This window comes from Mustela putorius, unplaced genomic scaffold (assembly GCF_011764305.1).
Source record: "Mustela putorius furo isolate JIRA1106 unplaced genomic scaffold, ASM1176430v1.1 tig00000129_pilon_pilon_pilon, whole genome shotgun sequence".
NCBI classification, from domain to species: domain Eukaryota; kingdom Metazoa; phylum Chordata; class Mammalia; order Carnivora; family Mustelidae; genus Mustela; species Mustela putorius.
The window spans coordinates 20109276-20129997 of record NW_025421290.1 but is presented as its reverse complement, the minus strand read 5'-3'; the positions used below and the strand labels follow the sequence as shown (position 1 = coordinate 20129997).

Sequence of the window (20722 nt, the reverse complement as noted above, 5' to 3'; positions counted from 1 at the left end):
CCTTTTCACTGTAAAAAAGAATAGCCAATTCAATTTTTGAGGTTAGTGAGAAGCACATTGACAGGCTTTTGGGATGTCTCCTCTATATTCCAATTGAACTAGTACTGCCCATAGTGGCAGAAAAAAAAGCCCGTGCATTCACAGTACAGTAATATTTGCTTAAAACAAAATAGTCTTTAAGAAAAAAAAAAGATTTATTTGAAAGAGAGAGAGAGTGAGAAGTGATAGGAGCAGAGAATCTCAGCAGATTCCCTGCTGAGTGTGGAGCCCAATGTGGGGCTTGATCCCAAGACCCTAAGATCATGACCTGAGCTGAAATCAGCAGTCAGATGCTTCACTGTCTGAACCGCCCAGGTGTTTCAAGACAAAATATTCTTAATGGGAATGGTCCAAATCTAACAGTTTCAATAATAAATGGGCTTTGTTAGGAGTAGTAATATTGGGACAACTACAGAAATATAATGTCAAGAATTCTAAATTCTATCAAATTGTGCAGAAGACTTTAGGGTTAATCTTAACCTCATACTTAAAAGGCAAAATCATGGTGGTAAAGCCTTATCTCTGTCCTAGACCTGATGAAGGTACCCAATAAATCTGGGAGGTTAGGAAGGCTGACTTGACACTTAAAAAAGTTTTTTGGAATTTACTGATAAATTACTTACATAACAAATATTAAGTCTCACATCTACTCTCTCTTCAGGTTCACATGAGCACCCATCAGAGTATAGTTCTGAACTAAACCATTATTTACTGTTGTCCTTGGCAGTACGAAAGTGTGTTTGAATAGTGAATGAAAGATTTATAGAGTAGTAGGGGTCTAAACAGGCAAACTATTGCTTAAAGACATGGCCCTACATATTTCAACACCAATGTTTGGCAATATTTGAGGATTTACAACTGATTATAAGACCTCCATCAGTACTTTAGGAGTCGTGCCAGATCTTGGAATGTAGTTATTTTTCTTTCTCCATGGAGGTAGTAAGAAACAATATGAAATACTTTTGAAGTATTTTTGCAAAGGAAAAAAAAAAGAGTGAACGTAACCAAGCTTTTAGATCTAACTTCTACTCTGTAGAATATACTAGAAAAAGAGAGGAACAAGTTAACCATCACCACAAGGAAGTGATTACTCAAATCCATTCATAAGGACAGATGATGCAGTTTCTTCAGCAAGTCAATGGCATGACAAAAAAAAGGAGGTTGGAGGTAAATGTTATTATGTAATAAAGATTTAACAACAAATACAGTGAATGGACATGACCTAAATTATAATTCAAATAAAACATGTAAGAAGGCATTCTTTTTCTTGACATTTGGGAGAATTCTGAATATGATCAGGGTATCAGATGAAAGTAAGTTATTCTTATTTATTTTGTTAGGTGAAAAATACCATTGCGATTACATAAGAGAATGCTGCTGTTATTATTACTTGAGATGTATACCAAAATGACATTGTAGAATTTGCTTTAAAATAATCCAAAACAAACAAAAACCCCCCAAAAACAAAAACCACTAAACAATCTAGTACCTTGTCCCCTCAGAAAGGTGAGGAAGGGGATTGATAAAACAGTTATGGAAAAAATGGTGATAGTTCCTCCTCCATGGAGGTTTCATTGTACTACCTACTTTTGTGCATTTTGAGAATTTTTTTCTTTTTTAAAAGATTTTATTTATCTGATCCAATTTTAGTATAACGTGCTGCTAAAGCGAGCACAACATTTTATTTATACAAGAGAGAGAAAGCACTAGAGGGGCAAGGGTCAGAAAGAAAAGCAGACTCCCTGCTTAGCAGGGAGTTGCAGGATTCTGGGATCATGATCTGAGCTGAAGGGAGACACTTGACTGAGCCACCCAGATGCCACCCAAATTTTTAGAATTTTCATAGTAGAATGTTTTTGAAATGAGAGAAGGAAGCACTATGAAGATAAAGAGAAACAGAAAGAAGGAACTAGACATGGGAACTAAAGAGGTTTGGAAAGTTGCTTTGCTTCATTTATTACAAACCCATGTGATTTATAAGGAAGATGAATTCCCATTTCAGATAGGAGCTAGACTTGGCAAGGAATTCTAATTGTATAATATTTCTTTTATTAGAGCAAATAATCCATAATAGAAAATGTAAGAAGAAAAAAAAAAGAAAATATAAGAAGAAAGCATTTAAAACTTTGTTAGTTAAAGCAAGCCAAACCAACCCCATATATGAAATAGTAAGATTATTTTCATACCCTGGTTTCATAAAAACCCTGCCAAAATGGATCTGAGCATGAAGATCAATGTCCAGCACCTGCTTGAGATAGTCCTGCAAATACGAAAAACAATCACTTTATTTTCAAACATTCTAATATCAGACTTTCAAAACTTTTACATGAAAATAAAATGAATTTGTAAGATTGAAATGAAAAGAAACATTTTAATGAAGTTGATTAACCTAAGGCAAATTCCTTCATTTCTTCATTCCCGTCATTTCACTTATTCTTTAATAGATACTTATTGAGTACCTAGTATATGCTGAGAACTAATCTAGGTATAGGGGGAGATAGGCTTGAGCAAAGAAAAAATGTCCCTGCTTTCATAAAAAATAGATTCTAGTGGAAGTAGTTAGATAATAAACCAAATAACTATATTACTTGATGGGTTATTGTTTCTCTTTTAATACAGAATTTTGTTTGAGAAAGGATGTTAACAAATAAGAAGATTAAGAAGTTGTGCTATGTCAAGAGAGCCACATTATTCTCCTTTATGGACTTCAAGTAATGTACACATTCCTCAAGGAATCTAAATAAGTCATCTAAAATTAAAAAAAACAAACAAACAGGGAGGGAGTTCTAAACTAGAAAGTCAAGGGAGTTTAATTGTTTTTATCTGCCAACAAAAGTTACAACTAATCCACAGTGGTTTGAAAAAACCTGACCTTTGGAAATGAAAGACAACATTGCCATGCAATTGGTTTTGTAGACATAAAGAAAAAATTGCAGTCCTAAAAATTTCTCAACCCCTAGGTCTATTGCTGAGTTTCCTGTTCATTAATCTAAGAAACCCACTAAAAATTTAAATATTTCACAAGCTTGGGATACTTTATTTTAAAAATCTGTTCCCTTCTATTTCCACAACTTCAGCCAACTTGTATTATTGAAATAGGTCTCTCTGCCAATAGTCCTGCCTTCCTCCAATTCATTCCTCCCATACCAGAAAGAGAGATCTCTTGAAAAAAAGTCTGATTGGGGCGCCTGGGTGGCTCAGTGGGTTAAGCCACTGCCTTTGGCTCAGGTCATGATCTCAGGGTCCTGGGATCGAGTCCCGCATAGGGCTCTCTGCTCAGCAGGGAGCCTGTTTCCTCCTCTCTCTCTCTCTGCCTGCCTCTCTGCCTACTTGTGATCTCTCTCTGTCAAATAAATAAAATCTTTAAAAAAAAAAGAAAAAAAGTCTAATCAAGCCTATAATACATCCAAACTTCCTGTTTTCCAGGAAAAAGTCCCATCTTTTGAATATCATATCTATGATTGTCATATTTTCTAGCCCCCTTTTAATAATCATTGCTCTCTCATGAGGCAATCCTTTTCCTATCCACTCCCATTCCTCTTTCTCAATCTCAATCTCTCTCTCTTTCTCCCTCCTCACCCTCCTTTCTCTCTCTCTCCATTCTAGCAAGACTATATCACTTTAAGTTTCTAAGACTTTCTTGCCCTCAGTCTCTGAAAATGCTTTTCCTTCCTTCTGGAATACTCTTTCTTTCTATGTTCATCTCTCCAACATTTATCTCAGTCTCAGTCTTTTCTCAGCCACCCCTTAATTCACAAGACTGGATCATAGATTGCTTATCTTTATTTTGAGTTATATTTTTCTGATAAATCAATCCATTTAAATATACGAAATGTCCCTTCTAATATCTTGTAATCCTTTTCATCTTAATTTTCTCTGATATCGATAAAGCCACACACACCAGCTTTCATTGTAACTTTTTTTTACTCTTTTATGTTCAGTTTGCCGTGTCTTTCTATTTAAGATGGGTCTTTTTTTTTTTTTTTAAAGATTTTATTTATTTATTTGACAGAGATCACAAGTAGGCAGAGAGGCAGGCAGAGAGAGGAAGGGAAGCAGGCTCCCTGCTGAGCAGAGAGCCCGATGTGGGGCTCGATCCCAGGACCCTGGGATCATGACCTGAGCCGAAGGCAGAGGCCCTAACCCACTGAGCCACCCAGGCACCCCTAAGATGGGTCTTTTATTGCCATTTTTACAATCAAATTTTTACAAAGACAAATTACTGTCTTTTTACAATCCAGATGACAAGTTTTAATTGGAAGACTTAGTCCATTTACATTTAATATAATTTCTACTGTATTTGGGCTTAAAACTATCACCCTACTATTTATTTTCTATTTGTTACTTCTGTTTTTATTTCATTTTTCCTTCTATTGTGCTTTTTGAATTCATCTTTTTTGTTATTTTAATTTCTCTTCTATTAGCTTGTTACACATTCATTTATTACTATTTTTAGTGGTTATTTCAGAGATTACAATAGGCATTCTTGACTTATTATAGTCCACTATAATTTGATATTTTTATTACTTCCCATACAATGCATGAACCTTAAATCAGTTAACTCCATTCATTCCCCTCTGTTTTTTGTGGTATAATGTACCATATAGTCTCTATACATTTAAAGTATGTGTGTTTATATGTGTGTGTATATATATTTAACTATTATATATATTTCTATATATGCTATACAGACAAGATACACTCTATATTTATAATTTAATACACAATGTTTATATATATAAACATATTTTAACCTCATAAGACATTATTATTTTATACAATCAATACCCATTTACCTTTAACCACATATTAACACTTTCTTTTGGTTTTTAATCCTTTCTACATTTCTGTACCTCCACAACCTTTTTTTTTTTTTAATTTAACTAATTTTAATTTAAAAGTTAAAAATATATTATGGTAAAAATGCAAACAGATAGAATGGTATAAAATAAAATTTTAAGCTCATCCTTCTCATCACTGCTAAACTTGTCTATGCATACACAAACATTTTTTTTGAATGCACATGAGAGAATAATTTACAAGCTGTTTTGCAACTTGCTTTTCTACCCAAAGGAATATCTAGGACATTTCATTAGCTAACACCTCCAATTGGAGTCCTAGAGGTCTCCAATTTTGGATAATGTAGCCACCTCCAATGGCTACATTATAATCAAAATACAGTAACTTAACCCATTGGTAGGATCTGATTACCTATGTTCTGTCTCTCTCTCTTTCTTATTTAAACAGCCAATATCTTTTTATTTCCTCCACAATCTTTCTGACTAAAAAAATTCCCTTTAGTATAGCTGTGCTCAGTTTTTATTTGGCTGAAAATGTCTTTATTTTATCTTCATTTTTTTAAGGTACTTTAAAAAAAAGATTTTATTTATTCATTTGACAGACAGAGATCACAAGTAGGCAGAAAGGCAGGCAGAGAGAGCGGGGGAAGCAGGCTCCCTGCTGAGCAGAAAGCCTGATGCGAGGCTCAATCCCAAGACCCTGGGACCACGACCTGAGCCAAAGGCATAGGCTTTAACCCACTGAGCCACCCAGGCACCCCTAAGGTACTTTTTGTTGTATATACAGTTCTACACCGGCCCTTATTTTCTTTCATCACTCTACCAATGCTATACCATTGCTTTCCGAGTTTCATCATATCTTATCATTTGTTAGTTTTATATTTGGTCCTTTGGAGGTAATGTATCCTTCTGGCAAGACTTTTTCTTTGTCTTTGGTTTTCAGTGGTTTTGCTATGATTACTTGGGTATGTGTTTATTTGTTTGTTTTTTGTATTTATCCTGCTTGACATTAGCAGACTTCCTTGAATTTCTGGCCTGATGTCTTTCATTGGTTTTGGAAAACTCTGCCAAAAGTTCTTAAATATTTCTTCTGCTCACTCTCTTTCCTATCCTTCTGGACTCTAATTACATGTATGTTAGACCTTTTACCAGAGCCCATATGTCTTTTATGCTTATTTCCATATTTTCCATCCCTTTTCTAAAATTTTGAATATACTGAATGGACTCTAGCTTCCCAGTGAAATTCTACATTTGTCATTTCTTTTTTCTTAAAAATATTAATTACAGTTTTTAAAATTTCACAGCGGACCAAATAAACATCAGCATTATTTTTACGGCTGTTCTTCTTGTTTTTCTTTCTTAGTTTTTAGTGATTTTGACCTGTCTCTGGCATGTCTGGTGATTTTAAAAACTGAAGCCCAGATATTTAATGTGAAAAAAATTAAAGAGGTTCTAGAAGATGATATATTTTTCTAGAAAGGATTTAATTTCCATTGGCAGTTCGTTAAAGTAAAGATTGCCTGACCTAATCAGAGATTGAGATAATTTGATGCTTGATTTCAGTCTGTGTGAAGGCTGATATATTTCCAGTTTGTCCTTATTCCTAGAGCACTCCAAGCTTTAAATTGAGAGCTTGAGATATTTACCAGGTATCCACTCATGCAGGCCCTGAAATTCAAAACTGCTAAAAATTCTGTTTATTTTTCTTAACCTCCTAGCTACTCTGTTGGCTTTTTGGTCTCTTGCACCATTACACCTCCCCCATTCTCCTGGCTTAGGAATTAGTAAGTGCCTTGAGGAAAAATGTGGTGAAGAATTCTAGTGCTCCTTCTCTGTGGTTCACTTCTCAGAGATGTTGGTGCCTTGAATCCTGGCTCTCTTAGTTGTTCTCTTCAGATACCAGCTTTTTATTTTTTCTTTTTTCTTCTTTAAAATAAGGAAAAAAAATTATATAGCTTTTACAGTTGTTCTTGGTGGGAGGGTTGGTCCAAATAAATCACTGTATCACAGTAGAAGCAAAACTCTTCAGACTTTTTATGGGCTTTTATAATACTATGTCCTTCCGATATCATACACTTAGGTTCTACTGCAATTGTCTGATAAAAGGTATGTATCCTTTATTGGACTACATAGTTTGAAAGAACAGGAAACTTGTATATATAAGAAATCCTTACTGAATAGCACATGCCATTCATTCATTTCTTAGTTCAACAAATATTTTTGAGTCTATCATATATCACAAATTCTATATGTGCTAGAGATTTAATGTTGAACAAGAACAGACATGGTCCCTGACACAAAGATGTTCTGTTGTATTTTAGCAACAAAGACAGCCTAAAATAAGTAAGCCAATAAATAAAATAATTATAAAGCATGGTACATGCTATGAAGGAAATAAGCAGGTGCTGGGATAGAGAATAGTGGGCGGGGTGGAGAATAAGGAAAGGCCATTTTAAAAGAGGTGGTGAGAATGAGAAGGATTCAGCCATATGAAGTGTGAGGAGATGAGAATTCCAGGCAGAGGAACATACATACCAAAGCTTCTAAAGCAGTAAAGAATGTATCTAAAAGTGAAAAGACAATGAAAGGTAGTGAATGAGCAGAAAGGCATAAGATGAGGTTGGAGAGACAGAGGCCATACTTGCAGGGCCTTAAAGATTATGACACAGAGTTTGGAAAGCAGATATACTCATTACATATTTGCAAAATGAATGGAAGTATTTTATTTTTCTTGGGAAAAAAACCCCTCTCATTCTTTTTGAACATGAATATTCATGTTTCTTATGACAGAGAGAAAGCCTGTACCAGACATAGCCATAAAGGCTGAGAATCACCACTGTTCTTAAGTTTCTGTTTACCTATAGAAGCAGCAAGGATCTCTGTCTGATATGCTGAAAGCTAGAGTCAGAAAGGAAAAAGAAAAATGAATGGATGAAGAAACAAGGCCTTTTCCTCAATGCAGGTAAGAACAAATAACATTAGACAAATTGTGAAAGACTTTAAAATAGGCAACAAAGATTACTGGATGTCCAGTGTAGCACAACCTTTTGGTTTGTGTATTTTATCATCTTTGAGCTATTTTCTAAAAATTAAGGTGTAGAAATGGAATATTATTCAGTGATAAAAAAGAATGAAACTTTGTTATTTGCAATGACATGGATGAAGCTAGAGAGTTTAATGCTAAGCAAAATAAGGCAGTCAGAGAAAGAAAAATACCATACGATTTCATTCATATTGGAATTTAAGAAACAAAACAAACAAGCAAAGGGAAAAAATGAGAGAGAGAGAGAAATCAAGAAACAGACTCTTAACTATAGAGAGCAAATTGATGGTTACCAGAGGGGAGGTCAGTGGGAGGATGGGTGAAATAGGGGATGAAGATTGAGGAGTGTGCTTGTGGTGATGAGCACTGGGTGTTGCATGGAAGTGTTGAATCACTATATTGTACACCTGAAACTAGGATAACATTATATGTTAACTAACTGGAATTAAACTAAAAACTTAAAAAAATTTAAGCTGGGAAAACTGATGGCAAATAAGATTATTCAAAGAAATGCAAATTAATTCCGTGAAGATATAATTGATTATCTGTATGTGTGTGTGTTCTTTGAATTCTCCTTTGAACCAGTAGTAACATCTTACTGGTTCCTTCATTAGCTAATGAGTTAAACAAAATCTTGACCTGTGTTTATTTCACAAGTATATGAAATTCGTTATTTTATCTATAAAACATTACACTTTAATAATTCTGGAGGCTCCACTGAGATGCCCCATGGATTTACCTGATGGAGCCAGGTAAACTTAATTGCTAGAAAAGTGCACTTCACAGGTGGCTTTCACCTGGCCACACTACTTAGGTTCGTGGAGTGAAGGCCAAGCAGCAATAAAACTTGAACTCTGCTAAATTTTGGTTTCTCTAATTTTGTTCCCTTTATTTATTTTGATTCTATTTTTGTTTCCATGCATGGCGAATAAGGTATTCCCTCTTGTGGCAGCCATGATTGGGAATTTGGTTTTACAGTCTAATGATTCCTACAAGTGGATGATTGAAATCTCAGGTAAGAGAAGACAGAGAATCTGTCTTATCAGTCTTTCTTGTTTATTTGTCTTACTGTCATTTTGAGCCTTAACCAATTAAGAACTTTATGATCTTTAGGAAGGGAAACAGCTCTTTATTTGTGGACTGGTAAGGTTTTTTTGTTTCTGTATTTATTTGTGACCTGTAGTTGAAGTTGTTGAGATAAAGCTGTATGTTTTTTATGCATCTGTGTCTATGATCCAGAAAGACATTTATCTCATTTTGTGAGTGTGTAATGTTTTCCTACTTCTGGAAAATATTCATAAATCATATGCTTATGAGATCATCATGCAGAGTGGGCCTTCCTCAGGGTATGCTTTGAATTCAGGGTGCTTCCCTCCTACCATACTCCTTCTATCCCACCCCAGTTCATCTGAGTCTGAATGTGGTGGTGGTGTTGGGCGGGGCCATCCAAGAGCCCCTAATCTCCAACTCTCAGTTTCAGCAGGATCTGGAGGGAAGCACCCCCATTTTAGGGCCACAATAAAGTTTGCTTTGCCAGGGGGAAGAGGAAAACTCTATCGAAATAATTATATTGTCTGTTAAATTAAAGGTACTCGGTTCTAAAAGAGAAATAAAGAACTTCTTAAATAAATAGAATCTTTCTAAAATTATCAGATAATAAGGAAATTTAACTTATATTTTAAATGAGCTACATTAAAAGGTATTCTTATAATTTTAAGCATCAAACATCACCAAGTTAAGATAAATCTTTGATAAATAACTTTAGTCATTGTGAAAACCCAGCTATGTTCTTTTTCTTATTTATCAGTGTTAAGTATAATTAAGCAAATACTTCTTATTTTGATTGGGTTTGTTTTTCTTAAATTTATATAGGTTTATTCATCAAATAAGCTAATGCTTTTCTTACATAATATTTTAAGAATGTGAAAAATGTAAAATTGGGTACAATATAATTGAATCATTATTCTGACAAACTTTAAATTTCAATAGTAATTATGTTTGTAGTATGTCAGCTTGAAAATAATATTCAGGATCTTTAAGTAACAAAATCTTATTGAACTGATATTAAATTAATTAACAAATAATTATCAGATACCTAGATGACTTTTAAGTAAGAATACTGGATCATTGATAACTTAGCATAATTTTACGTTAATATACAGATCTTTCTTCACTTATGATGAGGTTACCACCTGACCCATTTTGAGTTGAAAATATCACAAGTTGAAAATGTATTTAATAAACCTAACCCACCCAATGTCATAGTTAGCCTAGCCTACCTTAATCATGTCCAGAACACACATTACAGAACACTTCTGCAAAGCCTATTTTATAATAGTGCTGAATATGTGATGTAGTTTGTTGAATACTGTAGTAAGAGTGAAAAAATAGAATTGCTGTATGGTACAGAATGGTTGTAAGTTTATCAGTTGTTTACCCTTATGATTGTGGCTGACTGGGAGCTGCAGCTCGCTGTGGTTGCCCAAAATAATGAGAGATTAATGCCCTGAATATTGCTAGCCTGGGAGAAGATCAAAATTAAAAATTTGAAGTATGGTTTCTACTAATGGGTGTAACTTTTACACCATTGTAAAGTTGAAAATTTGTTAAGTTGAACCACTGTAAGTTGGGGACAATTCATACTTTTATTTTAAAGATTTTTAATTTATTTATTTGACAGATCACAAGCAGGCAGAGAGGAAGGCAGAGAGAGAGAGGAAGGGAAGCAGGCTCCCCGCTGAGCAGAGAGCCTGATGCAGGGCTCGATCCCAGGACCCTGGGATCATGACCTGAGCTGAAGGCAGAGGCTTTAACCCACTGAGCCACCCAGGCACCCCATACTTTTATTTTAAAGCTAATGTACTTTGCTTCTTATTTTTATATGCTAGAGAGAGGCTTATACCTTTAGGTCATGTTAATTAATATGTTTGTCTTTACTACAATAAGAAAGTACAAAGGGATGCATGTGGCTAGAGTAAATTATATTCTGTGTGATTATGAACTTGGCTAATCTGCTCAAATGCTTATATATGATTTCTCAATTATCTAGTTTTCACTGTGAAATAAAAATTAGTTATTTTTTGAACATTATAATGAAATATAGGTGTTACATTTTTCTAGGAACAATAATGACAGACAGTTTTTTAAGGAAAGAGTATATATATTTTTAAAGTCCAATCCTGATATTTGTTCTCAGGACACTCCACATGCTCTTAAATTAAAATTTATATGGATCCCCAGAGATTTTGTTCATGTGGGTTATATCTAATAGATATATACTATATTAGAAATTGAAGCTAAAAATTTTTTAAAATTTGTTGTTTCATTTGGAAATAGCAATGACAAGACCATTTCATGTAAATATAAGTAACTTTTTTATGCATTGTTTTTATAATTTTGAAAATTTCTCTAATGTTAGGCTTAAGATAAGTCAGTTGGATCTTTTTATTTGTTTCTGCCTAGGGTCTGATGCGATAGAATACAATATACAGCCACTGGAAAAACTCATGGCACATTCATGAGAGAAGGAGAATAAAAAAGTCAAATAAAGTCTTAGTTTTATTATGAAAATTGTTTTGACCTTGAAGATCCACTTAAAGTGTCTTAGGGACCCTCATGGGTCTGGGGCCCACTCTTTGTTCTGAAGTAAAATGGTGGTTTGTTTCAAAATATAAAATAACATAATAAAAGACAAAACTTTGGAAGAGACTTTGATTTGCCTTGGTTTATAGTACCTGTGCCTAAAATGAAGCTGAGAACTATATTAAAATTTTAGGAAGTTCACTCAGGTTTGATGAGCTTATTTCTATGGTTTACTGATTAATGCTTTGCTCATGAAGCTCTAGATTATTTTTTATATAATTTCCCTTTTGGGCTTTATGCTTATTTTGCCTTTATTGAAAGAAAAAATAAAGAACAAAGTTTCCTCATTGACAAATGAGCTGAGATTATTTATAATTTTGTTACTTTCTGTGCTTATTCCCAAATATTTTATTCTTGCTTTGAAAATTAGGTAGCCAGTACTGTTTCTCAGGGACCCAGGATTCTACCTTATTCAAGTACCCAATTCTTTTTTGACAACTCTTTTGATTTTGCCTTCTAAAGATCAGACCTAAATTTAGTAAAAAGTAAAAATTTCAGACTATCTTTCACACCTAAAGCTATCTTTGAAATTTCCGAGAAGTTCTCTAGAAAATCACAAAGATTTTTTTCTTTCATCTTATAAAAAGAGATGTTAGAAATAATTAGGTTTGTTTGATATATTACCATTGTAAGAGTGTCATGTGAGGGCAGTTGTTGTCGTATCTGAGAAGAGAGGCTTGGTGTGCCCTGGGTTAGATCCATATGTATAAAATGTTAATATAAATATTTCAGAAATTTTATGCTTTATGGGACATGCCTGGAGATTTGACAATGCTTTTGCTGTCCATAGTATGCCCGCATCCTCAGGGGAAACACATCAAAACTTTTATGACATAGTTACATACTATATCTGAATAGAGAATTCTACTTCTATTCTGATATTATTAGTTACAGTGATAAATTAAATACAGCTATTACAGAGCTGTCATCTTTGGAAATTTCTGTTTTACTCTAATGCTTGCCTGAAGGTTCTGCTAAAAGCTACAGTAAATAGTTTGTGCCTGCAACAAAAATTCAGAGCACTAGGGAAAAGGATTATCATAGGTACTTTGCACTAGTGACACTTCAAAGAACAGTCTTTTGGGTATAGGCACCTGAAATGAGATTGCTTAGATAACTTTTATGTAGTGCCAGCAGACTGTCAGGAATCCCAGGGCTCTTTAGAATAGAAGCAGATGGTTTCATGAAAGCAGACCGCTAACCCAAGATCTAGCAGAACAAGAATGCCACAGAGCCGAATGAAATGATAAGAGAACTTTTATTGTATTTATTTGTTTGGGATATTGTTGGTTAATTTAATATTCTATTGCTTTATGGCTCTAGATTTGCAAAACAAATTCATGGAGGCCTCTATGGTTAATTAATAAATTTGCTATGAAATAATAAGGGCAAGCTCTAAGATAAGCCTTTTTTTTGCGATCAATAATGATCTTTGTGATTATTTTGATCATATGAGGTAGGAGAGGAACATTATCAGGAAACATTAAGAGACTTTTAAATAGGCAAAAAAAAAAAAAAATTACTGGGGGTCCAATCTAGTGTGTCCTTTTTGGTAATCTCCACCTTTCATTGTCTTTGAACTAGTTTACAATTCTATAGGTTGTGGAAAATTCATAGTCATGCATATAATTCTTTAGTTTTCAGAGCAAAAAGCTGATACTGTTTACTTGAAACTGTCAGTGTTTTATAAAAAATAAGCACTTTGGGGCAGGGGTGAAAGTAGGAAGAGATTTTGAGGGAAGCAACTGTGGAAGGCTATTTCTTCTTGGCTGAGAAGAGGACTGAGGTCTGTGGGTCCTATAAGCAGCCGGTGTCCCTTCCCCCTGCCCCAAGGCTCCCAGCTTCCCCATGACCCCGGTGTTGTTAGCAAGGCCTAAAGGAGCAAATACCTGAGATCATAGCACTACAGGGATATTGCAGATGTATTCAGTGCAGACTGGTGACCATCTGTGTCTCCCTGATCCACTGTTAGTCTGTTAAGCCCCTGTCAGTTTCTTGGCATAATCCTTGGAGCAGGTGAGCTCCATAATGGCTTAATAAAATTTCCTGCCAGTTCTGTAGCATAGGTGCTCATAGTAGGATTTAAGTTGAATCAAGTAAATGATATTCTTGCATACCTGAGTTTCTGCATGTAAGATTCATGTTTGCTACATAATGCTTTTGGCTCTTTCCTTGACCTTCTTATCTTTTCAGTGACTGGTTTTCAGGCTCAGCCCTTGGGCTGGAACAGATGTTCTGTCTCTTAGGCTTTTCTTTCTGCTATTGAAGTACAACTGAATTCTTTTGGCAACTAGAATTTGCAGGTTGGCAGGAGTTTGCTGCATTTATGTTTTATCTCTTTCTTCCTGGTTCCTCTTTCATCATATTCCCACTCAAGAAGGCAAGAATCACAATTATTAGCTCTTATGGATTACTATGGGATGCCTAGTTCCTAAAATCTCCTGCTTAGTATTAAAGGTTTAGTGTAAGTATCTTACCAGACAGATAATAAATAAAACCAATATGCATTACTATATTGCCACTATTTATTTGTGAGCAAATCCCGAGGACAACTACTGACATCTTTGTTAGCATTAATAAAGAAGGTTAAGGCTGAGAAGTGTTCTATCCTGACCATACTTAAGCTACAATTGCCAAGCCTATGTATGTTATAAGCTTGTTGCCTTTTCAGAAGTATTGGAAAAGACAAACTTCAAGTTTGCCAAATAGAATGTATTGTCCCATTAAGTAAGCTCATTAGCAACCAAGATAAATTATACATTAAATACTCCCTGGAAACAACAAAATTAATGTTCCAGTACTCTTAACTTCAGGGTTTGCTCTTGTGTTATTCAGAGCACCACAGGCAGTTTGATGGTAATGAAAACAGACAGGTTGAAAATTATTTCTTATAGCTCTACTACAATGCAGACCTCAGTTCTGGCCTTTGTGATCGCAGAAGAGGTCTACAGCAATTTGCTCGACCTGGGATTAAGGACTTTCAGGAGACTTTGAGGAAAGACTAAACCAGCAATCTGGCTGCTATAAGGAGAATAATGCCCACACTTCAATACCTTCACTCCTGGATGTAGTCTGAGATGGTAGTTTTGGATTGAGAGTCTCTTTTTTCTTCTATGGTTTTTTGCCACTCAAGGGCTATTTTTACACACTCTAAAACTAGTTGTGAATGAAAGGTAGGCATTCTCTGTTCATACCACTAACTTCTGCCACACAGGTTATAAATTTAGGCAGTTTTATAGCTAGATAGGGCAGAGACCAAGAACAATAATTACATATAAGATCTAGCTAAAAATGGTGTTCTTGGAAAAATCTGAATTTTAGTAATAACTGTTATTATGACAATATTTTTATAAATTTTCATTTAAGTCATTAATATGAAAAAAAGAAAAAAAATGGAAAGGGTTTATAGGCTAGCAAAATATTTTGAGCCAAAACATCAGGTTGGTTATTGTAGTAAAGTATATTTTGCCTTTATAATATTATTCAGTGGACCCAATAACCATCATGAACCAACACATTTCATTAAGATATATAAACTCAATGATACTGAAACATTAAAATTGTGATTTTTAAAGGACTAAGCATATATTTTATGCAAATATACTTAATCTTATAAAATCCTATATATACTTATATATGTTTGTATTTTATTTTCATCATTATTATGATTATGATCATTATTATTTGTCAAAGGGGCAATGCAATGCCTAATCCTGTCTTTCTTCCCTGTGAGGAGCTAAGGGTTCTTTTTCAGGTTTGGAATATATGGCAGGGGAGGACAGGATTTTGGGTAAATATCACTTATAAAGGAAGTCCTAATGTTATAGTAAAGGTGAGTAAGCAAAGAAACAAATCTTCAAAGGAACATGAAAATAATTTTGAAAGTTATAGGATTCTTCAAGCTGTTTCTGAGGTAAGCCTTCTGATCTACTTACACTGCATCCCTTTTAGAATGCCCAGAAATTTCTGAAGCCGTATCGATTTTTAAGATTTGTACAGGTCTGGTTACAGATAGCAGATATCCACCAGACTACAGTTAATCAAGGTCATTACCTTAGATAAATTTTCATGAACCCCATATTTTCATACCTTTTCCCCCATGGATACACCCCCTGATGTGATGATGACATCAGCACGACTGATACCCTCATTCAAGGCATTGAGTAAGTCATCTGGGCTGGAAAAAAATAAAGACAAATAAGTTAACCACAAGAAAAGATTTTAGTATTTAGATATTTAAATGCCAACTTAAAACTAAACCACTTTATTCACTGAGTAGGCATTAATATGAGTATTGCACTATATTCTGCAAGAAGTGGGAAACAAAAAGGTCTCTGCCCAATGGAAACCTAACTCTTATTGCAGAGAAAGAACCTTGTAAGTGCGGAAGTAGTGGCTACTGGTACTTTCATAGGGCTTTTTGTTCTAACAAGGCAGCATAATGGGGGGAGATATTGAGGTGCCGGTAGGCTATCTAACCATCCCAGTTTATCTAGGATAATCCAAGATTTAGTACTGAAAGTCACATGTCCTAGGAAATCCCAGGCAGACCAGGATGATTGGTGACCCTAGGTGCTGGGAGAGGTCACACAAGACTCTTTATAAAGGGAATATGACTTAAGCTAGTTAAGCCTTCAGACTTTCACAGGTGGAAGGAATGAGAAAAGGCCTTGTAAAGAGGATCAGCCTATGATGCAGCCTCAGTGGAGATTAATATGGGGAAAAAGAACTATCTAGAGTGAAGGACTTAGAATGACTGGGATAGGACATGATTTTGGAAGGCCCTCAAGCTCAAGAATTGGGACTTCATTTAGCCAGACAAGGATGGTGGTGGGAGTTCCCTAGAAATATGAAGAGGCAATAGGTGTATACTAGGAAAAAACAAGGAAAGCAGAATCTGTATGAAATATTCTGAGAAGGTAAAAGGACAAGATGAATATTAGGGATTGAAACTAGGCAGATTCCTGAGAGTCAACTGAAAAGATCAGTTTACAGGACCTTTGATTGCACAGGTCAAAGGCCTGGGAAGAAGAGATGAAGCAAAATCAAGTCTATCCTCTGGATGTTAGAAGGGTTACAAAGGCATAAGTTGAGATTGATAAATTGAGGGAAAAAAACCAAAGTGCTAGGAACAGGGCTTAGAGGGGGATAGGAAGGTAAGGGTTAGCTAAAAAGGACTATCTAGTTACTATTTGAATTCCATACAAAGGTACTGGTAATATGCATTTGAATTCCCCTTCAAATGATGGAGTACAGAAAGGGAGTCTTTTGAGGAGTATCTGTCTGGCCTATACCTTTGTTTTCTGAGAACTTTTTACACTGTGGGGAAGGGGGGTAGATCTCTTTCTCCCCCATGAACATCTAACATGCACATCTAAAAAGGGAACAATCCTAGTTTTTGTTTTTCCAGTTCTTTTTTTTAAAAAATATTTTATTTATTTATTTGACAGAAATCACAAGTAGACAGAGAGGCAGGCGGAGAGAGAGGAGGAAGCAGGCTCTCTGCAGAGCAAAGGGCCCCATGTGGGGCTTGATCCCAGGACTCTGATCATGACCTGAGCCGAAGGCAGAGGCTTTAACCCACTGAGCCACCCAGGCACCCCTATTTTTCCAGTTCTTGAGTTTAGTTCCTCTTGAGGACTATTTTGCTCTTGGGTTCCATGAGATAACCATACATCTTCCCATAAACCCTTCTTTTGCTAAAGCTAGCCTCAGTGTTTTTTTGTTAACTTGAAACCAAATGATGTCTCAAGGAAATAGCATACATTCCCCCAAATTACACTTGGTAGTGAAGTTTTTTCACATCCCTTTACCTTAATGCACTATTTCATGGGGGAGGGAGGGAGAAAGGAGGAGGAAAAGTGCTTGAAGGAGGAGAAGATGATTAGTAACTAGGACATCATTTCCCTTTTTATCTAGGGTTGATAGAAGTAAGGAGAGGAACTTGAGATTCACCTGACAGGCGGCCTTCAACTTGCTAAGGCTCTTGAAGAGATAAGCTAGTTGGGAAGTGGCGTAGCACAGAGATCAAGAGTATAAACTCTTAAGTCAGACTGCCTGAGTTTAAATCCTGATGCTACTATTTGCTAGATGTAAAATCTTGGACAAATTGCTTAACTTCTCTTTGCCTCAGCTTTCCATCTATTAAGTAGAGATAATACAGGGTTGCTATGAGGAGTGACACAATATACATAAGACAGTTTATGGAATACTACACAGTACAAACTAAATTTTAAAGAAAGGTTAGTTGTTATTATTGCTGTACTACTGACAGAAGCTTATCATATAAACATACCTAACCTAACATACCATACAAACATATCATATAAACATGTTATATGTTTATATGATATGTAAACATACCATATGTTTATAAACATATAAACATGTTAGGTATGTTTATATGGTATAAAGTTTATATCAACTTTAGCATACTTGATAGTTTTTATTTAGGAAAATATTCATTACTAACACAGAAGAAAATCACAGATGGGGCCTTAGATACATTTAGAACTGTATGTGACAAGTCCAAATGGCTCAAAAGTGGTAGCAAGCTAGGCCTGGTCCCAGCCTAAATAGTTTCATTTACTGGTTGATTCTCTTCCTGGACCTGGATAAAATTCTCCTTTCCAAGTACTGGCCTATCTACGAGTATACTGGGGTTTGTTTGGCTCTGAGGAGCAAGCTCCCAAGAAAAAGACACAAACACAGAAGTTTGGAAAATAGCTCATATGGGCTTCCAAACTACCAACATAAGGACTCTAAAATCATCTAGTTAATTGCTTATGCAGCCAATAATGTACTCAGGTATTTGGTAAAGATAGGATCTATGTGTAAAACTTAAAAAAACAAAAACAAAAACAAAAAACCCTGAAAAAAATCCCTTTCAAAGTTAAACTGGTTGGGCAAACATCTTAGAAGACTTATACCCAATAATATTTAAAGTAGTTTTGAGTTAAGTATTTTGTACAGAATTTTCATCAGTCTTTTTCAATTTATATTAGTGAAAAAGACAGGAACTTATTCTGTTGTATTAAAATACTATAAGATATGTACATGCTGGGTTTCTGTTCACTGCATGTCCAGAGCTTTGGGCCCCTTGCCTTGCTGGATATTATCATCAGGCTGAGGCAAATGTTTGGTCAATGGAGTAAATGGAAAAACACAAACACAGGATAATGTGGAAAGTGGTTCAGGTGAATGGACAATAAATATTATTAACAAAATATAATTTTGTGTTAGTACAAAGAGACATCAGCTAATTTCACCAGTTTTATAATATATAATTTATAACATGTCAATCTTAGAGGATTATGGTAAAGTCCCTGGAAACAAAGCAGCAGTGACATCTACATCTTCTCAGTATTAATTTTTATAGGTGGCTAAAGGTCCTGGGATCTGCTAGTTAATGATACAAATAAACAAACATTTCAGTGATTTTTTTTTCCCCCTCATTTTTTTTTACATTACCTGGGCAAGATGTTTTTTCCTGTTTTATAAAACTGAAGTGTCATCAGCTCTCTGTATGACTTTTCTAACTTACAGAAATAAACTAAAAGGGATTTCATGCTTTTTAGTATTCAAAGAACATTCTCAGTGTTACTTTCTACTCTGTGTTTGTGTATTCACAAAACACTGATTTTCAAAGTTGGAAAGCTCATGGGGGGTCACTCTGTTCAGTATCACAGCTGAGTGCATTCTTTGGGTCTTACTCTTCTCTATCCCCCTCTGCCCCTCTCTTTGACTCTACTTTCTGTCACATATTTCTGATATCTGGAATCTAGTAAGAGATAATGTCTCAGTAGAGGGTCAGGTACAAATGGAGGCCAACAGTCAGAGGATCTATAACTTCATTTATGTTGCATTATGTTGTATAAATAGAGTAATAACTCTATTTATTCCTTCTTTAATAAGTCTGTGAGATAGATTGAACAGGTAATATCATGTTCATTTTACAGAGAAAGAAAGTAATATTCAGAGCAAAGCAGTGCTTTATTTTTTTAAGTAGGCTCCACACCCAGCAACCTGAGATCAAGACCTGAGCTGAGATCAAGAGTCGGATGTCTAACAGGCTGAGCCACCCAGGTGTTTCGAAGGTAGTGTTCTAAAGGTGAGGTAGAGTAATAAGTGGCAGAGCTAGAACTAGGGCGTCTGAATCCATATTATGTGTTTTTTCCATCCTACTGACTAATCAGAGTGAGTGTCTAGTTTTTTCAGGAATATGACATATCATATGATGAAAATTCTCATGAGAAAGGGCCCTTGTGCAAAAGAATCAAATGGTAAGGCAAAAAGTGATAATCTATCTGTGTTGACTAGGAAAGTGCATGTGTGGACATGTTAGCATAATTCTGGGGAATGACAAATGTGATTCTGTATCCTATAATCAGATGGAAACTGAATAAGATTTTGATTAAACATAACTTTTAGGAGTTGTTTACAAGTTATAACTTTGCCCTCTTTTTATGATTCATATTATATTTTAAATGATAAAAATATTTCCAACATAACATATGACAGCCATGTATCTATCTTTCAGATTTGACATATGCTAATATTTTCCCATATTTACTTCATATTCCCTCTCCCCTCATTTTTTTAAGAAATAAAAAAAAAAGTTTGTTTTCTGAAACCAAGCAATTACTCTGAATAATGATAAAAGGAATAGGTAACAAGGATTATAATTGTGGGTATTATAATAGAATAAGAACTATTCAGGATTTTGTTTTGTTAAATAGATCATGGTATATTAATTTTCTCAAAGAAGGGAGAGTAAAACTAAAACATACTCTGATCTTTTATTATATAATATGACATTATGTATCTTACATGTCTCTTAAATAACATCACTTTGTATATATTAGATCATTTGATATATAAGAAATAAAAGTAATGACAATAATATGCACATTTTGAACGAACAATACACTTCCACAGGTATATGTTAATTTCACAACTGTGTAGTAGGTAGGGCAGAAGAAGGCACTGAGGTTCACAGTGGCAGTGAAAAGTTCAAGATTACCCTTTGTTCACTCTATTCTTTTAAACTATAGAAATATTCACATAATGAAAGATAATTTGTTATATTAGTATGCCTCCAGATATAAGCTATTTATCATTTTTATCCAAATATATAAATCCTATTTGTGGATGCTATATAGAGATGATAAAAACCTGACAATTTGTACTTTTAAAATTT

At 34.8% G+C, this 20722-nt stretch overlaps 1 protein-coding gene across 12 annotated transcripts in view; it reads right to left on the bottom strand.

Moving 5' to 3' along the window:
* Positions 1–20722, bottom strand: part of GPHN (gephyrin) — a 639435-nt gene that overhangs the window by 15133 nt on the left and 603580 nt on the right. For all 12 annotated transcript variants that reach the window (XM_045070686.1, XM_013057196.2, XM_045070696.1 and 9 more), the window contains 2 exons: positions 15613–15700; positions 2226–2299 (listed from right to left, as the gene is read on the bottom strand). In XM_045070686.1, coding sequence (XP_044926621.1) covers positions 2226–2299; positions 15613–15700 — 162 coding nt within the window. The remainder of the gene's footprint in view (positions 1–2225; positions 2300–15612; positions 15701–20722) is intronic.